This window comes from Lathyrus oleraceus, chromosome 5 (assembly GCF_024323335.1).
Source record: "Lathyrus oleraceus cultivar Zhongwan6 chromosome 5, CAAS_Psat_ZW6_1.0, whole genome shotgun sequence".
Classification (NCBI taxonomy): domain Eukaryota; kingdom Viridiplantae; phylum Streptophyta; class Magnoliopsida; order Fabales; family Fabaceae; genus Lathyrus; species Lathyrus oleraceus.
In genome coordinates, this window is record NC_066583.1 from 54,437,804 (window position 1) to 54,457,441 (window position 19,638).

The 19,638-nt window shown below is 36.6% G+C and overlaps 2 protein-coding genes across 2 annotated transcripts; one reads left to right on the top strand and one right to left on the bottom strand.

The window, feature by feature from the left end:
- Positions 1-676: 676 nt before the first annotated feature.
- Positions 677-6,459, bottom strand: LOC127084046 (ATP-dependent 6-phosphofructokinase 6). The gene is made up of 13 exons (XM_051024419.1): positions 6,040-6,459; positions 5,878-5,924; positions 5,756-5,795; positions 5,187-5,249; positions 4,972-5,109; positions 4,240-4,398; positions 4,040-4,093; positions 3,070-3,138; positions 2,806-2,935; positions 2,365-2,630; positions 1,586-1,634; positions 1,337-1,491; positions 677-1,084 (listed from the first exon to the last, which is right to left on the bottom strand). The coding sequence occupies exons 1-13, from the start codon at positions 6,142-6,144 to the stop codon at positions 866-868; spliced, it is 1,494 nt and encodes a 497-aa protein (XP_050880376.1). The 5' UTR covers positions 6,145-6,459; the 3' UTR covers positions 677-865.
- Positions 6,460-16,690: 10,231 nt separating this feature from the next.
- On the top strand, positions 16,691-19,218 carry LOC127084045 (protein MAIN-LIKE 2-like). The gene is made up of 3 exons (XM_051024418.1): positions 16,691-17,779; positions 17,861-17,951; positions 18,039-19,218. The coding sequence occupies exons 1-3, from the start codon at positions 16,995-16,997 to the stop codon at positions 18,912-18,914; spliced, it is 1,752 nt and encodes a 583-aa protein (XP_050880375.1). The 5' UTR covers positions 16,691-16,994; the 3' UTR covers positions 18,915-19,218.
- The last annotated feature ends 420 nt before the right edge of the window (positions 19,219-19,638 follow it).

Here is a 19,638-nt window from a genome sequence, read left to right on the forward strand (position 1 = left end):
TGTCAAGTTTGGAAGTGAGTTCTTTCTCTTACTGTTGTACTTAGGTTTATTATAGGTTCTTTCTTTTTCTCAGTTGTCTCTCATAAGTGGTTTCTTCCATTCTCTTGGTTCTCCCGGCTTAGTTTGTTTGGTTTGCAAGTTTTCGTTGAAGAGTACCGCTGGTACTCCTTATTTGTATCGTGGTTGACATTCTGTAGATTGAGAAAACCAAAGACTAACCACGAAGTAGATTGAGAAAACTAAACCAGACTGTTTTTTATACATAATTGAAAGAAATGCTTCTTGATAGTTCTATCTGATTAAAAAGTTATACATCTTGTTTTTAAATAGAATTGAGTACTCCAAACACCAATCACAAAGTAGACTGAGAAAACTAAATCAAACAACAAAGTAGATTGAGAAAACTAAATGGTACTGGTTTTTTATGTGTATAAGCGGATTAAAAAGTTATGCATCTTGTTCTAAATCGGATTGATTAATACAAACTCAAATGGCTAAATCTCAAATTTTTCCTTATGCGCCGAACTTAATGAGCTGAGACAGAGATTAGTTGTGTTTAGCCTTACCCGAGCTGCGACAGAGTTTAGTTGTGTTTAGCCTTACACGATTACAGACATTTTCTGAAATGGAAAAATAAGCATGCATTTTAATCGGTTATTCCTATGAAGCCCAATCATATAAATTCAACACTTAATTAGACGCGCCCTGAAAATAAGTCGAATAGTTCCAGCAAAACTTTATCATTATAGAAACTCAACACCAAATACAATTTTGGATAAACAAGCCCTTATCTAATTTTATTTCTTGATACAACGGTCACTGTCAGCATGTTTTCCTGATTTTTGTTTATCTTTCCTGTCCCCTTCTATAACAATTGACTGGGAACTTGTTCTACTTTTTCCGCTTCCTCACCACCACCATTGCAATTTCCACCATCTAACAACGGAGGAGTCAGAGGTTGTTCTGCTTTCTTGACTTCATGAACATCTTTGAGTTTCAAAAAGCTTGGCTGGTTTGTTGAAGAAAGCAGTCTTGCCCACATTCTATCAGTAATCACTACGTGGTTCATCCTCTCGGTGATTCTCTGCGTATAAAATTTGGATATGTTCTCTAGTGTCAGAATAATTATGATCTTAGGGAAAATATGAAACTATCAATAGAAAATTGGATGCAAATAGCCATTCAAAAGCAATTGTTCTTGTGCACATATGCATATCTAATACACTTATTCACATACATCATTAACAACCACTTGATATAAAGCTATATTAAAAAGTTACAGCATAAAAAAAGAGCATCGGATTATAAAACCGTGTAAGGATATGTGGTAACTTACGTTGAACGGAATATAAGTATGTCTGCCGTTGACAAGTCCAGAAGTGAATCCAGTATACCCTGCCATTGCTCCATGAACTGCACTCTGAGCAAGAAGTGTGCAGTAGACACTGTCCGATGCATTGCTTGGAACTGCCCGGATCATGTAAGTTGGATCTGGCAGATAACCAAGTTAAGAAATCTATCTAGCCACATTTGTCAAAGATATGAATGGATCAAAATGGAAGAGGATAGAGTGAACAAAACTGACCTATATATTTAAGAACGATGGCCATCTTATTCTCCTTCGCAAAATGATCCTATCACAGCAAGTCAAAGGTTTATTAAAAGGGTGAGCGAGTTGCACAAACTGACAGTTCTGGATAGACGGACTTTTACTTTTAACACACAGACTTGCAGTAAATAAATATTAAAAAACTGGACAAACAATGCATCAATGATAATCTACAGGGAATCTATGTAATCCTAGCTCAAAAACTGATAATGGTATGAATTGACTGGACGAGCTTTTGAAATTGTACTTTTTTCTGTGCATTTTCCTAATCATGTGTTCTAGTAATAGTATTGAGTGGTGTGCAGGATAGACAAAATCAGAAGAAAATATATTACAAAGAAAGATCTCTGACCACCGGGTTTTTTTTCTGAAAGTGCAATCAAGTTTTTTTTGCTCGGCCACATAAATATCAACTATCTTGAGCAATTGAGTTCCAGTCTCATGAGGATTCAAATCAATTAAGAGCTAGTTAAGACAGACTTCTCAAGACGTACTTATGGGAAAAAGCTTGCAGTAACTGAGTTTTTTTAATTAAAAAAAAATGCTTCTCGTATAAGTTGAAACTGTAATTTTTTCTGAAGTCTAGTTTAACTAACTCATAATAAACACTTATAACTTTTGTGCAAGTAAAGAGCCTGTTAAGAGTCCCACATTGAACATATTCAGCCATATACTTATTTTAATTGAAAGCTCTCATAAGCCAAAAACTAATCCGAATAGGGTATAAATGAATCTTCTTATAGACAAGTAAATACCTTGATCTTATGAGATATCCATAAACCAACATCTTGAAGCAGCTTGTTTCCAGAAGCATCCTTCTGGTCCATGGCTTGCATGCTTTCTGCAAGAAGATCTTGTCCTGCTCCCTCGGCTATGACTATGACCATATGTCCATTTTCTTTCAGCCTTTTCTTTATAAATTCGTAAAGTCCCCCCTTTCCTTCAAGGAAGAAGGGTGACTCTGGAATCAAGCAACAGTCCACATCTCTGCTAGCAAGAGTAGCATACATCGCAATAAAACCTGCAGTCATAGTATCCATTATGACACAAAAAAGCAAATTTGACTAAAGAGAGTAGCTTCCAGTGAAATCTTTTAGACATTTATGTTTGGATGGAGTGAGGAAATAGGGTTCAACTAAACTAAATTAGAGGCTTATAATCTATAAGATATCAACATAAATGTGAAGTATGCATACCACTATAACGACCCATTAGCTTTACAACACCAATGCCATTTTCAACACTTTCAGCTTCAACATGTGCCGCATTAATGGCACGTTGAGCCTCCTCAACCGCAGTATCAAAACCAAATGACCTGTCAATAACCTAATGAAACAGAAGAAAAACCACATAAAGTTCCTACAAACATAGATAATTGACTCTTCAGATGTAACAGTAAATCAAATGACAAGGTTAGAGTTCTGGATGGAAAGAGATTAAGACATTGAGATTGAGCATACCGGGATGTCATTATCTATGGTTTTTGGAATTCCAGCAATTACTACTTTCAGACCCCGCTTTCTAACTTCCTGTATGATAACCAAAATATGTCAGAATGCTTACTCCTATATTAATAAGATGACAAGAATGATAACAAGTCAATCAGACAGTTAGTTATACAGAGAAAATTCATGTATAGTTCGTTTTAGTACAATCATGTGCTCCCAGCTGTTTCTTGAATTTATCATAAAGCTTGAACTGACCACAAGAGGTAGTACCAAACCATACAAACTACCCTTTTGGAAATCAACATAATGTAATATACTATTCCAATTATGTTAAAAAAAAAACATTACGAATATAAAAGAAAATGGAAGGCATTTGAAGTTTAAGATTAAGGTATTAACATTCTATATAATTTTCACTTGAAAACATAGGATCAACAATTTAATTTACTATCAAATTTCACTTTTATGTATAAGCTAATATCATTTGCACTGTTTGGGAAGAAAAAAGGTAAGCGGGGGAAAACTAGCGAATGCAAGAATGCAAAAAGTATGCATACTTACATATATGAAAAATTCCAGTTTCTATAAGACACTGATTAACAACTTTAGCTCAAACTTGGAAAAGGAGAAGACATGAATGTGATGCCTGTCAGTAATTCATTTAATTATTTTATCATTTGATACTATTTTATCATTGCTATCTTATGAAAGAAAATAAAATGTTGCTTAACCGAGATACAGAATTCAAAATAAATTTGGAGAACCTAATTACTCGTATGCGAAGAAAACTCGTTTATTCAAACATAAACAAGAAGTTCAACAAATAAGCATATGTATACTATGCAGATGTGTGGATTTGTAATCAAGAAAGACATGTATAAAAAATATTTCTTCATTGACTGAAATATGCTCTTATGTTCCTTACTGGATTCCAAAAGGATGAAATATTCTATTATGACAACCTCTGAATCACCATACATACCTCATAAATCACAGCCGCTCCTCGCTGTGTTCCATCTCCTCCAATAATATAAACCTGTAACGTTAACCCAAACAAAGGAAATCCATGTCATGACAATAACCTACTCAAGTTAAGTGCATTAATATAATAGACTGCAAAATTATGATTCCAGCATTCAGTATCATTGGAAACTTCTGTAGAATAAATTTTACACAGTAAACCTGATTAATCCCCCGATCCTGGATGCTGTCAACTATCTTGCCAGTATCATGCCCCCCTCGGGATGTGCCAAGAATCGTTCCTCCACGCTTATGGATGTCATTTACCACTTTAGGAGTTAAAGTAATGGTGTTCTTCGAATAAAAACCTCTATAACCACCCTGTGTAAAATTGGATATAGTTCAGTGATGATGACAATGAATGAAGAAATGCAACTCAAGTAAGAAGATCAATGCGGAGAAAAAATGAATTCAAGATAAAAGTGAGTTCACAAAAACCAAAATTTTGTTTAGTTAGGGGCACATGTCAGCGTACTATACATATAAATATGGTCTTGAAATTCGTCCATTCAATTCCTTAAAAATAAAAAAATTCAACACAATTTTATTTAGGTTCTTAACATGTGCCCTAAACACCCTAACTTTTACCTATATGTATCTTTAAATATACGATAATCCAAGAAAGTATAACCTCAATTATATTTATGTCAACTCCTTTCAGAAATGGAAATCTTATTTGATCAATTACCCCAAGAATAACCCATGCAATTTGATTAACAAGAATGAAATAAGATATCCACACACAAAGAAGTCGAGGAAAAAAGAGATGTACTTCACATCAATATAAGTTTTCCCTCCCAGTGGACCCAGCCAATATCACAAATTTTATAATCCAGAGCAACAGATAATGTAATGACTATCAAGTATAAATTAAAAGAGAGTTTACCCACTCACATCTATGCCAAGGACTTTGTCGACACCGTACATGTAAGAAAGACCACAAACAATTTCCCTTATCACAGTGTTGAGACCAGGACACAGACCACCACATGTGACAATACACGCACGAACATCATCTGATCTAAAATACACCTAAACAGCACATTATAAAGAGTCAGTGATTTAAATCACAACTGAAATAACATGTGTACAGACAACAACAGAAATACCTTTTGTCTAGGTCCTGCACGTCGAAAATGAACACCTCTCGGACCATCCTTGTGGACAACAACCTATGAAAGAACAAATAAAGCTTATACACCAATCTAACTCGTTAATACCGGCAAATTGGAGATAAGTACAATATTTTATTTTATTTTATTTACTTTACTTTTCTGATTGCAGGAAAAACAAAACAGTAACAATAACAAATATTCAGTTTACTCTTACTATTTTTGAGAATTACTGTAATTAAGTACTATTAGTAAGAATAAACCTTCATCTTGTTTCCTAAACTATCACAATCTCTCCAATTCAGTTGCTAAACTATATAAATGTATTGAGTAGTCTTTAAAGTACATGAAATCCTTCAACCAGTCAACTCAGTTTCCAATATCATAATAGCAAGGACTAAATTGACTGATTTTATATACTTCAAAGACTATTGATCATAACGAATTCAAGTGGAAATTAGCCGGTGCTTGATAGATCAAGTAATGCAGAAGAATGCAAATTAAAATCGATCTGAGATGAATAGAAATAGATATAAAAATAAAAAAAAATAAAAAAAATAAAAAACCTTCTGAGGAACGGTATCATCCATATGCACGAAATACTGCCTGAAACCGCAAAAAACCGAGAATCAACATTTCGAACAACTAACACATTCCATACTCAAATCACAGAAATCGATTCACTTACTTAACAACCGAGTAAGCTGGATTAGATCGAAGCGGATTCGGATATGTCTACAAAAATCAAACAAAATCAAGCATCATCAAGTATCATCTAGTAACAGTAAACGAATGCAAACGAAAATGTTACTTCAAAAAATCGGAGAAATAGAGAGAAAAATAAAAATACAGGAAGATTCAGAACGTAGTCGGTGAGATGAGGAACGTCTTCGAGTACGTAACCACCATCGCCATTGACGATCTTCATCTGCGAACTAGATTCGCTCGACGCCATTTTTCTGTTACTGTATTTTCTGTTTTTGGATTTTGGAGTGCGCGGCGAAGTAGAAAATAGAAAGAAGAAAGAGATTAGAATGAGTAAGAAAGAATAGATATAGAAGAAACGTTGGCTTAATTTTGCGGCGATCTGGTTAATTTAAAAATATTATATGTTGCTGACGTGTCGAAGATGGTGTGGACCGTTGGTTTGTGAAGATGGAGGGTTGGGATTAAGAGATGAAAGCGTTTGTTGAGTTGAGTTGTGTGTGAGAGAAGAAAAGTTATGGAATCTGTGTGACTTGTTTTTACCAGAATCCAGCACGCGGTGGGAGAAGAAAACTAGTGGCGGGTTGTAAGTTGTAACCGAGTACTGTTTTAAAGTGTTATGCTTTTTAGACATGTACTTTTAGTAAATTTTAAGTTGTATTTAATTATTCTAAAAAGAAATTACCTTTAATTATAAATAGCTCTACAATTTTTTTTATTTCTATTTAAAAAAATCAGTTTTTTATATTCCAATTTTATATTTGTTGAATTTTTTTAATCCTTCTTCAACTTTGTCTTATTAATACCATATTACATTACATATGAGACGTTAAATTGTTAAAATATAAAATATTTTTATGTCACATTTTTTAAATAAAAGCTTTTTTTTAATATTACTTAATATTATTAATAATTTTTGTGTGCTACTTGCATTATTTTATTTTTTCCATTATAGCTTAAAATTTGAGCTATAAAATTTTTCAACGAGCAATCAATTTGCAATTGTTGTTTATTAGTTTCAGGAGAAGCTTACATGATTGCTTCACTGTTAACCTTCCATCCAAAATCAAGTTCCAGTTGCCAAACCCTCAAAATGTGAAATAAATATTTACACTATTGATTGCTTAGAAGTGTGGACATTAAGTAAGATGAATAAGACATGGAGATACAATAAAACTTTGAATTATTCCATTAAAATTTGAAATCGTAATTATAACTCATTTTATCGGACATAAACACAACTATTCTTTTCAAGATTATCTTAATGTAAGATAATGGAAATCGTGTGATTCTCATTGATTTGAATAGAATGTATATATACATTAATGTGTAACATTTTGTCAACTATCTAATTATGATACAACATAATTATAGGAAACTAATTATGACTAATTATAACAAAATATTCTATTCTATCACACCCCCGCAGTCGAAGCGGGAGGTTCGCAAACGCTTAGACTGGTCCGAAAATCATCAAAGAGAATGCGAGGAAGTCCTTTGGTGAAGATGTCTGCGATCTGATGTCTTGAGGGAATATGAAGGACGCGAGCCTGACCACGAGCTACCTTTTCCCAAACAAAATGAATGTCCATCTCAATATGCTTAGTGCGTTGATGCTGCACAGGATTACCATATAGATAGATGACACTAAATTGTCACAATACACCAAAGTGGCTTGAGGAATAGGAAAATGGAATTCCATGAGAAGATTGTGAATCCAACACGATTCGGAGACAACATTGGCAACCCCCCTATATTCGGCCTCTGCACTGGAACGGGAGAGAGTTGGTTATCTTTTGGAAGACCAAGAAATAAGGTTGTCACCTAGAAAAACACAGTACCCAGATGTAGAACGTCTGGTGTCAGGACATCCACTCCAATCAGCGTCAGTGTAGGAGATAAGCTTTATAATGGGAGATGGGGAAAAGTGTAGTCCAAAATGTAAGGTGCCCTGAACATAGCGTAGCGCTTAAGAGCAAACATGTGTTCCGTGCGAGGGGCATGCATGTGAAGACAAACTTGTTGAACAGCATATGATATATCAGGTCGAGTGAAGGTGAGATACTGTAGGGCCCCTGCAAGACTCCGATACAAGGAGGGATCCTCATAAGAAGTGTCGGAGGAGGTGCTGAGTTTCTACTTGGTGTCAACAAGAGTGACTGATGGTTTACAGGACGCTATGCCAGCACATTCAATGATCTCTGATGCATATGTGCTCTGACTGAGAAATATGCCATCAGGATGACGAGATACTGCAATACCCAGAAAGTAACTCAGAGGGTCCAAATCCTTTATTGCAAACTCAGATGCTAAGAGTGACATAATTGATTGGCGGAGGACCTGAGTGGAGGTGATGAGGATGATGTCGTCTACATACAGTAGAATGTAGGTCATGTCTAAACCTTGTCAATATATGAAGAGTGAGTGGTCTGATGTGCTATGGCGAAAGCCAATGGTGGCGACATAGTCAACAAAACGTTGGTATCATGCCCTAGGCGTTTGATTGAGACCATACAATGACTTCTTCAACTGACATGCATAATCTGGATGACGGAGGTCGCGGAAACCCAATTGCTAATGCATGTAAACAGTCTCATGAAGATCACCATGTAAAAAGGCATTCTGGACATCCAGTTGATGAATGAGCCAGGATTTGGATAGAGCAATGGTAAGCATTGTTCGAATGGTAGCGAGTTTCACCACGGGGCTAAAAGTCTCATCACAATCCACACCTGCAACCTGTGACCTGCCACCACCTACAAGACGAGCCTTATAACGCTCCAAGGAGCCATCCGAATTTTTCTTATGCCTAAAAATCTACATGCATCGAATAAGATTGGCATCACAAGGACGGGGAACTAAATCCCACGTCTTATTTCGAATAAGAGCATCAAATTCATATTGCATTGCGGATTTCCAATTCGAGTCTGATAAGGATAGTTTGGGGTTTTTAGGTATGGGAGAGATGGTGTGGTCAGAGTGAGATATTGATAAGTTAAATATTGTGTGGGGTTTGACAATGTCTTTCATGCTTCGGGTGGTGATGGTTCGTGTAGGTGGAGGTGGATGCGGTTGAATTGATGGTGGTGATGGAGAGTTTATTGTAATGGGTGTGTCGATCGAAGAGGTAGGAGATGATGATTGTTGGTTTATTGAGGGTAGTGGTTGGTCAATTGGGATTATGGGTGTTAGTTGGTTATGTACAACAGGTGGTGAATTTTGATTTTGCCACTGATGTATAAGGTAGGGGTGAAGGTCATCATCTAGGAATTAATAAGAGTGAGGTGAATGGGGAGTGTATCTTGGTGAAGGGAAATTGAGTTTCATCAAAGATAACATGCCTTGAAATTATTAATTTTCTATTAGACAAATCAAAACACTTATAACCTCTATGATTCGGCGGATAACCCAAGAAGACACACGAAGTAGAGCGGGGTTGTAACTTATGAATGGTAGATGACAGGAATAATGGATAACATAGACAACCAAAGACTCTGAGATGTGTGTAGGTGAGATCACGAAGATACATGAGTTGTGTTGGTGACTGATTATGAAGTGTTTTACATGGAATAATATTTAACAGGTAAGTTGCCATGTGGAGAGCATGATGCCAAAACGAGGGGGGAACAGAAGAATGAGCTATCATAGTGTGTAACATATTATTAATGGTTCTTATTTTGCGTTCCGCTTTCCCATTTTGTGAGGATGTGTGGGGACAAGAGAAACGAAAAACTAGACCATGATCAGTGCAATATTTTTGAAAAAGCTCATTATTATATTCATCGCCATTGTCACATTGAAATTTTTTGACTTTTTGCAAAAATTGAGTTTGAATGAGTTGAGTAAGTGACCTGAACGTTTCAAACACATGAGATTTTATGCTAATAGGAAAAGTCCACAAGAAGTTTGTAAAATCATCTAAGAATAAGACATAATATTTATGACCAGCAGAACTTAAAATTGGAGACGTCCATAAATCACTATGTAAAATGTCAAAAGGCATCAAAGTCGTAGTTTGAGAATCAAAAAATGGCAATTTAACTTGTTTGCCTAAAACACAATAGTCACAAGCGACAGAAGAATTAAAAGGTTCACAACATATGAACTTATTTTTGCATAGGAAATTCAAAACAGACATGTCAGGATGACCAAGACGACTATGCCAAAGACTGGATGTGAGACCGACAAAACTGGGAGGAATGGTAACTGGATAAAGATCTCCACGACTGTCACATCTGAGAAGGGTGATCCCCGTCTGAAAATCAGAGACAGTAAAACCAAAAGGATCAAAGGAAACAGAAACATTGTTGTCAGTGGTGAGTCGTCTCACATGGATTAAATTTTTAATAATTTTCGGGACATACAGGACATGTAAGATAATGGAAATCGTGTCATTCTCATTGATCTGAATATAATATATATACATCAACGTGTAACAGTTAAATTGCATATACAATAAAATTTTGAATTATCCTTTAAATTTTAAAATTGGAAATTGTAATTATAAGACATACTACACATGCACATGAAGAAAAAGGAGGTTGCATGTTAATGGCTCTACAAAGAAATATGATTATCTTTCGCTGCATTTAAACATAATAGGTTGTGTAGCTCAGTTGTAAAATATAATTACTTTTGAATAAATAATATTTAAAATATTAATTATCATTTTATTTTATTTTTTATCCTAATTATTATTACTGATATTAATTAATATTTGTTTTATCATATTCATCAATGTGATGTCATGTCACTGATAGAGAAAAAAAAAATCCAAAATATATTAAATATAAGGATAAAAAAACTGTTTTTTTAAAGTAGAATTAGAAAGTTAAAAAAAATCAAAGTAGGCTAAAAAATGCATTTAAATTTAATAAATATACACACACATAAGGATAAATTCTTTGATGTCTAATAAAACTATGATATTGTTATACTTGATTCAAACAATTGACTCGTTAAAAAGAATCATTTGAAATTTCCTTGTACAAGTATTAGTTTGTTAGGTGTGTTTGATATATATATAGTAAATTTTTTTAATTTATAAATATTAAATTATAGTCTTTAAATTAAATTTAATCAGATGATTAATTAAGTAAAAATATCAATATAATTATTTGATTAAATTTAATTTAAAGACCGTAGTAAAAGAAAATTTACTCTTTAAATAAATTAAAATTGTTAAGTCTCTTGAAAAATTTTACCGTCAAAATTGAGGATATTTTGTAACTTTATTTCTATTTATTTATTATATTTATTTGGTTTATTTTGGTATCAAAATTGAATAATTTTATTGATCATGGCTTAATATGTCTATCGAAATTGTTAACTCCAAGTACACAGTCGTATCGCGTAGATTTAAAAAGATATCGAAACCAAAGGACTAAAAGCCAAACTATTGTTATCTATGAATTTTTTTTTTAAATATCCAGAATTTTAAAAAAAATTTCAAAATTAACCCATTTTTCAAAAAAATTACACAAATGGGCAAAATTTGCCCTAATTGTGTACATAGGCGCCACCCTAGTTGGCGCCTACCCTTAATGGGTAGGGCAAGTCGCCACTAGGGGTGGCGCCTATGCCCAATCCCTTTTTTTTTTTTTTTTTAAATGTTTTATTAATTTTTTTTTTTTAAATATTAGATATTTGATAAATATATTTTTTTTATAAATTATATTAATTTATATTAACACTTTTATATAAATAAAATTATTACAAGATATATATATATATATTAATTTATATATATATTAATTTATATATATATATATATATATATATTAATTTAATTTATAAACAATTAATATTATACACATTTAATTAATATATATAAATATTTATTTACAAGATATATATATATATATATATATATATATATATATATATATATATATATATATATATATATATATATATATATATATATATATTAATTATATATATATTAATTTAATTTATAAGTAAATAATATTATTTATAAATTTTTGGGAGAATTAGGGTTAGGTAGACTGGTGTACAACCCAGATCTTTTCCTATAAATAAAGTGTTATTTCCTTGCATTTTCTTCAACACTGTTTCCTACCACCTTCTGTATCAAGTTGAGTTCATGGCATCCCCAAGACCGTCGTCATGGCAGCGAACATCATCAAGGCGCCCGGATCCTGAACCAGTAATCTTAAAAAGGGATGGGCATGTTATTTTCTCGCCTTTGAAACCCCCAATGGAGATGAAATTTTGGAACATCCGTTCGTTGGACCAACTAAAAAGGTCCTTGATGTCTTGGTTAGAGGGAGATTACCAACCTGGTGAAGTCATCAGAAGGATTCAGAGGCTTAGAACAAGGTTCTCATTTGAAACTGGAGAAACGATACGCTGGTGGGTTGAAGTTGAAAGCGACATTGATTGCATCCAAATGATGCATGGATCAGACGACATAGTGTTAACTGTTGTAATTTCTTAGATTTTAATGGTTGTTTGTCATGTTGTTGTTGTATTTGTTATTGTTCTAGTACTTGTTCTTGTTTTAGTACTTGTTTTTGTTCCAGTATTTGTTTTTGTTTTAGTAATTGGTGTTGTAATGTTAGATGTTTGTGTTTGTTGTTCAAGTGTCATCTTCTATTTGGAATAAAAAGTAAACTTTAATTTAAAATGATTTTGGTACACAGATTTATGAAAGTGAAAACTAAGTTGTGGAACTAGATCCACGATATGGACATTTGTTCTTATTATGCCCTAGTTGTCTACATATGCTACACTTCCTCTGCATTTTCTCTGCGACGTCCATTTCAGTTCTAATGCGCCTGCTATTTGGGCGACCACTTTTATTCCGCCGCATCGATTCGTTGTGCCAAACAATTTCCCCGTCATACTCTGGCCAATACGCCTCCAATGCTACCACCGGAAAGGGATTGTCGTATACATTGAGCAATGTTGCAACTTTGTAGATTGGAGACACTAGCGATAATGCATCGAAGTGGCTGTGTGAACACGCTGCAATGACATGGGAACAAGGCATACGATACGCCTGAAATTGACCACAGTCGCACCAACGGTCTGGTATTAGGACCCTATACTCTTGTCTGGGCAGCCCTTGGTTGTGGTCAATTGTTTCCTTGACACTGAAAGTGTGGCCATGGCGGTCGAACTCCGTAACCCGATGGCTGCTGGCTTTGGCGGATTCCTGCCTCATAAACTTCATGCAGGCTTCACTATAAACCTGACTCGTCTGCAACACTTCATTCCAGCGCCTGCCCCTTGTTACGAACAACGTTGCCATCCGAAAATAGGTCGCACTCACCAATGCGGTTACCTGGAGGTTACGTATGCCCTTAAACACGCCGTTCATTGATTCCACAAGATTTGTTGTCATGTGGCCCCACCTCACCCCATCGTCGTACGATCTAGTCCACTTCGCTCTGTCGATATTATCAATCCACCTCCCTGCATCAGAATTTGCCAACACTATTTCCCGGCGATAGTATTGGAATCCAGGCTGGTTTAATGCGTACCCCGCGTTTATCAAATGTTGCTTCAAAAAGTTATCCTTGAACTCCCGCATAAAATTTTGTGCAATATGCCTGATGCAGTAGACATGGGTAGACGGGGGGTCATGCCAGCCATTTGCTGGATTATTGTATGCACTGTCTATTGAGGCGTGCCTGTCAGAAATAACGCAGATGCCAGCTTGTGGAGTCACGTGCGTTCGAAGATTCTTAAGGAAGAAACTCCAACCAGCTGCCGTTTCTCCTTCCACCAATGCAAAGGCTATTGGGAAAATATTTGAATTGCCATCTTGTGCGACCGCCATCAGTAACGATCCTTTGTATTTCCCATACAGCCAAGTTCCATCGACTTGAACAAGTGGTTTGCAGAATGTGAACCCGATGATGCATGGACGGAATGCCCAGAAAAGTCTATGGAAAATTCCATTACCTTCTAGACGAGTTCCGTCAGGGGATTGTGCAGGCAAGGTCTCCATTATAGTAACCGTCCCAGGTGAATACAATCGTAGTGCAGCCAGGTAGCGTGGTAGTTGTTTGTATGATTCCTCCCAGTTACCGTACACCAGTTCAATTGCCTTGGTTTTTGCTAACCAAGCCTTTCTGTATGACGGTGTATATTTGAAAACAGCCACACAATGGGAGATAATTGTTTTGACCTTCAGTGACGGGTCAGCCTCAACTAGAGGTAATATGGAATGGCAGATCATGTCATGGCTAAGTTTGCGATGATCCTGTGCCATGTTGGTGTTGACGCAAATGTGAGCTTGAGATATTGACCCTATCACCCACGCGTTATGCTTCTTCTTGTACGATGCCATCAACCTATATCCACACTCCGGATTTTTGCATTCAATAACGTATCTTTCCGGATTTGATTTGATAACATCGTAGTCAACACAATTTTTCAAGTGCCAGTTCTTTATTGCTAACAGACACTCTTCCTTGGTACGAAATTGGTCACCCTTCTTTAAGTCCTCATCAGACCTCATATATGGGTTGTAGAACATATCTGATGAGGGCTCATCCTCGCCCAAGTTAAGTGTTGTGAAGTGCGCAGGAGGTGAGTAGCGTTGCGCTATAGGTATTTGAGGTTGGTCTTCGTCTTCAGAATGACGGTTCACCAAGTCATCAACCACGTCTTCAGCATCATCAACCACATCGTCTTCAACGTGGTGCTCAGCATCTTGTTCGTCATCAATCACAGGATCAATAACCTGTGATTGAATATTCTGAGTTGGTTGAGGTTGTTCCAACACAATGTACAACACTATGTAGTCGTAACCAGAGTACTCATGGTTACGAAGCATGTATTGTGTCTCCATGTCATTTTGAATCAATGACTTATAAAACTTGACAGAGTTGTTTTCTGAAAAAAAAGGTTGTTGATAAAAAATTTGGGACACTGGTTGTCTTAGTTTGGACTCAATCTTCCTTTTCAGATAAGAGAAGTCAGCTCCTCTATTTAGACAAAACCGAGTGCATTCGGTGTTTCTAAATAGGAAGCCAGACTTATCACATTCATAAGTCTCACCGTTGACGTGAGCTTTGACTTTGTATTGTGAAGAAGATGACATGTTTTGTGAAGACATTGTGAAGGTTTTGTGAAGGTTTTGTGAAGGTTTTGTGAAGGTTTTGTGAGGGTTTTGTGAAGGTTTTGTGAAGATATTTTCAAGGTTTTGTGAAGATTGCTGTGAAGATATTGTGAATACCTTTGCGAAAATGTGTGTGAATATTTATACTGCAAGAATCTTACTGAAGATTGCTGTGAAGATATGTGTGTGAAGATTGTTGTGAAGATATTGTGAATACCTCAGAGATTCCCTTGCATGCCTTACACGTGTCACACCCTTGAATGCAACACTCCCACCTAGTCTGTACTAATGCATTCCAACCTATCCACCTAGCCTGAACATAGTCTCAGAGATTCCCATGCATGCCTGTTCCCCATCAAGTCTTCACCACCAAGTCTCAGAGATTCCCTTGCATGCCTTACACGTGTCACACCCTTGAATGCAACACTCCCACCTAGTCTGTACTAATGCATTCCAACCTATCCACCTAGCCTGAACATAGTCTCAGAGATTCCCATGCATGCCTGTTCCCCATCAAGTCTTCACCACCAAGTCTCAGAGATTCCCTTGCATGCCTTACACGTGTCACACCCTTGAATGCAACACTCCCACCTAGTCTGTACTAATGCATTCCAACCTATCCACCTAGCCTGAACATAGTCTCAGAGATTCCCATGCATGCCTGTTCCCCATCAAGTCTTCACCACCAAGTCTCAGAGATTCCCACGCATGCCTTACACGTGTCACACCCTTGAATGCAACACTCCCACCTAGTCTGTACTAATGCATTCCAACCTATCCACCTAGCCTGAACATAGTCTCAGAGATTCCCATGCATGCCTGTTCCCCATCAAGTCTTCACCACCAAGTCTCAGAGATTCCCACGCATGCCTTACACGTGTCACACCCTTGAATGCAACACTCCCACCTAGTCTGTACTAATGCATTCCAACCTATCCACCTAGCCTGAACATAGTCTCAGAGATTCCCATGCATGCCTGTTCCCCATCAAGTCTTCACCACCAAGTCTCAGAGATTCCCACGCATGCCTTACACGTGTCACACCCTTGAATGCAACACTCCCACCTAGTCTGTACTAATGCATTCCAACCTATCCCATGCAGGTGTTTTGGACTTTTTCTACTTTTATAACACATATACGCCAATTAGTATGGCGTAACTAAATGAAGTATTCAATTTAAAGTTGTAATAAAACATAAAATAATTTAATTACAATATAATTATTTGTTTTTCTTTTTGAAAAATATTTGAAAGTGCACGCGTACACCACAATAATAAATATTTGAAAGTCAAATTTCAACCGTTAAATAAATTATTGGGGGATATCAAAGCTAAAATTGGATTCTACTATCTCTGTGACACTTAACTTCTCATCTGACCTGTACAGTGTGACACCTATTCTGCAAGATTCCCACGCATGCCTCACACTTGTCACATTTTTGCATCATCAGATTCCACCAAGTCTTCCCCAAGACAAGACAACTCCCACCTAGTCTGCACCTAAGCATGCCAACACTGCCACGTAGTCTGCACCTATTCTGCAAGATTCCCACGCATGCCTCACACTTGTCACGTTTCTGCATCATCAGATTCCACCAAGTCTTCCCCAAGACAAGACAACTCCCACCTAGTCTGCACCTATGCATGCCAACACTGCCACGTAGTCTGCACCTATTCTGCAAGATTCCCACGCATGCCTCACACTTGTCACGTTTCTGCATCATCAGATTCCACCAATGCATGCCAACACTACCACGCATGCCTTACACTTGTCACATTTTTGCATATTCAGTTTACTTGAAAAAGAGTATAAATAGAGGGTCATTCTTGCAAGTTTTCATCTACCACTAACACTTTTATTCAGAGAACTCAGGCGAAACTTCTCATCCACCAAGCTTCTTCCTACATTGCAGTCATGTCGCTTCTTACCATGGGCCAAGAACACAGAGGAACTAGGGCAAACATTGCCTCATTCGTAAGTTTTTCTTGAACATTGCCTCTTTCGTATGTTTGTAGTTAGTTTTTTAAAAGTCCAATATAATAATTTTTTATATTGTTTGTTTTTAAAGGATCCCAAGAAATTTCGTCAACGTTCACACCCAATGCCTTATCCAGACCCATGGTGCGTACCTTACATAGAGCGTGCGGGTTTCGGTCATGTAATGCATGTCGTAAATGCCACCATTGATGCCAAATTCATTTTGGCTCTGTGTGAACGTTGGAGACCTGAGACACACACCTTTCACCTACCAACTGGTGAATGTACCGTCACATTAGAGGACGTGTACATGCTTTTAGGTCTTAGAATAGATGGTAAGCCTGTCACCGGAAATGTTCAACAGCCTAACCAAATATGTGTTGAAATGTTGGGGGTAGATCTGGTCGAGGGTGAGGGGTCTGCCAAAGCAAGGGGTCAGGGTATTAAATTATCTAGCCTACAATTGTACCACGACTCCATAACTTTGACTGAGGAATCCTCCGAACAAGAAAAAGTCATAAAAACCCGGGTTTACATTATGCTATTGTTTGGGAACTTGCTATTTCCCGAAGGGACGGGAAATAGCATAAATTTTATGTACTTGAGTTTGCTCGGGGACATTGATAGAATAAGCACATATAGTTGGGGTTCTGCAGTATTAGCATTCCTATATAGCTCTTTGTGTAAAAATGCACAAAATGAGCACTGTACATTTTCTGGATGTTCTTTTTTGCTTCAAACATGGGGGTGGTGGAGATTGCCGAGGCTAGCCCCAGAAAATCCTAATGACTACTCCTTCCCCTACGCAACTAGGTAAATTTATGATCTTATTTCATTTTGTATATTTATTCTATAAATATTTGTAACTAATATTATTTATCTTTTTTTGTTTAGGTTCATTACAACCGGACTGGATTACAGTCTTACCCCCAAAAATAAAATTATATTTTATCGTCAACTGTTGGATCGTCTCCGAGCACAGGATGTATTACCACTAAATCACTCAACTTCTAACTGATTTATTAATGTCATGCATTATCGATAAATAACATATTTACTTTTTTCTTTGCAGTTTATTTGGAGGCCATATTTGGGATTGGAACATCAACCAAACCCCGAAGATGCAGCTGTTTGGACAGCAAAAACGGCCATAATGCGGTTCACCACTGTGGAGATGCACCAAAGTGACCGTGTCAAGCTTCAATTTGGAATGCATCAAGACATCCCAGGCCCCCCAATGTCCATGGAACCTTGGCATCTAAAAAAAGTCAGCCACCAGTGGTATGCCCAAAATTGGAAGGAATTTGCTAAGGAGTTTCGAAAAATGTGGAAAGACCGTGCCCACTATGTTCTACAATTTCCGGTGGCGCCCAACGAAATGAAGCCGACAAGGGAATATGTGGAATGGTATAGAGCAAATACCAATCCAGAAATGATTGTGTCTGACCCGTTCTATTTGGACGATCCCCGGATGCAACAGCCATATTTCCAACAACAACAACCACCACAGTATTCCCAACAACAACAACCACCACCTTATTACCAACAACAACCACCACAACCATTTTACCAACAACAACCACCACCACCTTATTACCACCAACAACCACCACCACCATATTACCAACAACAACAACCACAACACATGTCCACCCCCCAACCAAATCAACAATACATACCACAAACTCAATCCCAATACCATGAAGACTACCAACAACAAACTCAACATTCCCACCACCATCAACAGTCCCAACACCTACCACAATATCAATCCCCCTACTTCCACCAATCCCAACAATTCCAACACGGCAATTTCCCAAGCTCTTCCAGTCCTCCACCTAGCCCCGACACGGGTATACAAGAGGACTACCAACAGGACTACTACACACCACAACAAACATTGCACTTTGGCCAACCCGATTCAACCCTAAACTACCAAAGACCATAATTCGAGGGCGCACCCAGCAGTAGTCAGTTTGTCCCACCGAGACAAAGCTTCGAGGGCGCAGAGGGGACCCGTCTTTCCTACAGCACTGAAGGGACTTCGACCGAACCACAACGGCAAGCGGCAAGGGGGCGCGTTAGGGCAAGGGGTGGTAATAGGGAAGCACCACCACCACGTGAACCGTCTAGGCGAGTAACTAGACCTCCCCCGTGCGGATCGTACAAGGGACCGCATCATATGTGATTAATCATATCTTTGTAATATTTGCCTTGTTTATTATTTAAATAAAAATATTTTCTGTTTATTATCTTTATATCTTTATCTTTATCTTTAAAAATATTGTCTATCATATCTTTATACATATATAAATTAATTTTTTTTCCAAAAATTTACAAATAATATTAATTACTTATAAATTATATTAATATATATATATATATATAAATTAATATATATATATATATATATATATATATATAAATAAAAAAATTTAGACAAAATATATGTGTGAACATAAATTAATATACTTAATAAAAAACATAAATTTATAAATAAAAAAAAATTAAAAAAAAAAAAAAACATTAAAAAAAACATTAAAAAAAAAAAAAAAAAAAAAAAAGGATTTGGGCATAGGCGCCACCCCTAGTGGCGACTTGCCCTCCCCATTAAGGGTAGGCGCCAACTAGGGTGGCGCCTAAGGGTAAAAAATGGCCAATTTTGGCCATTT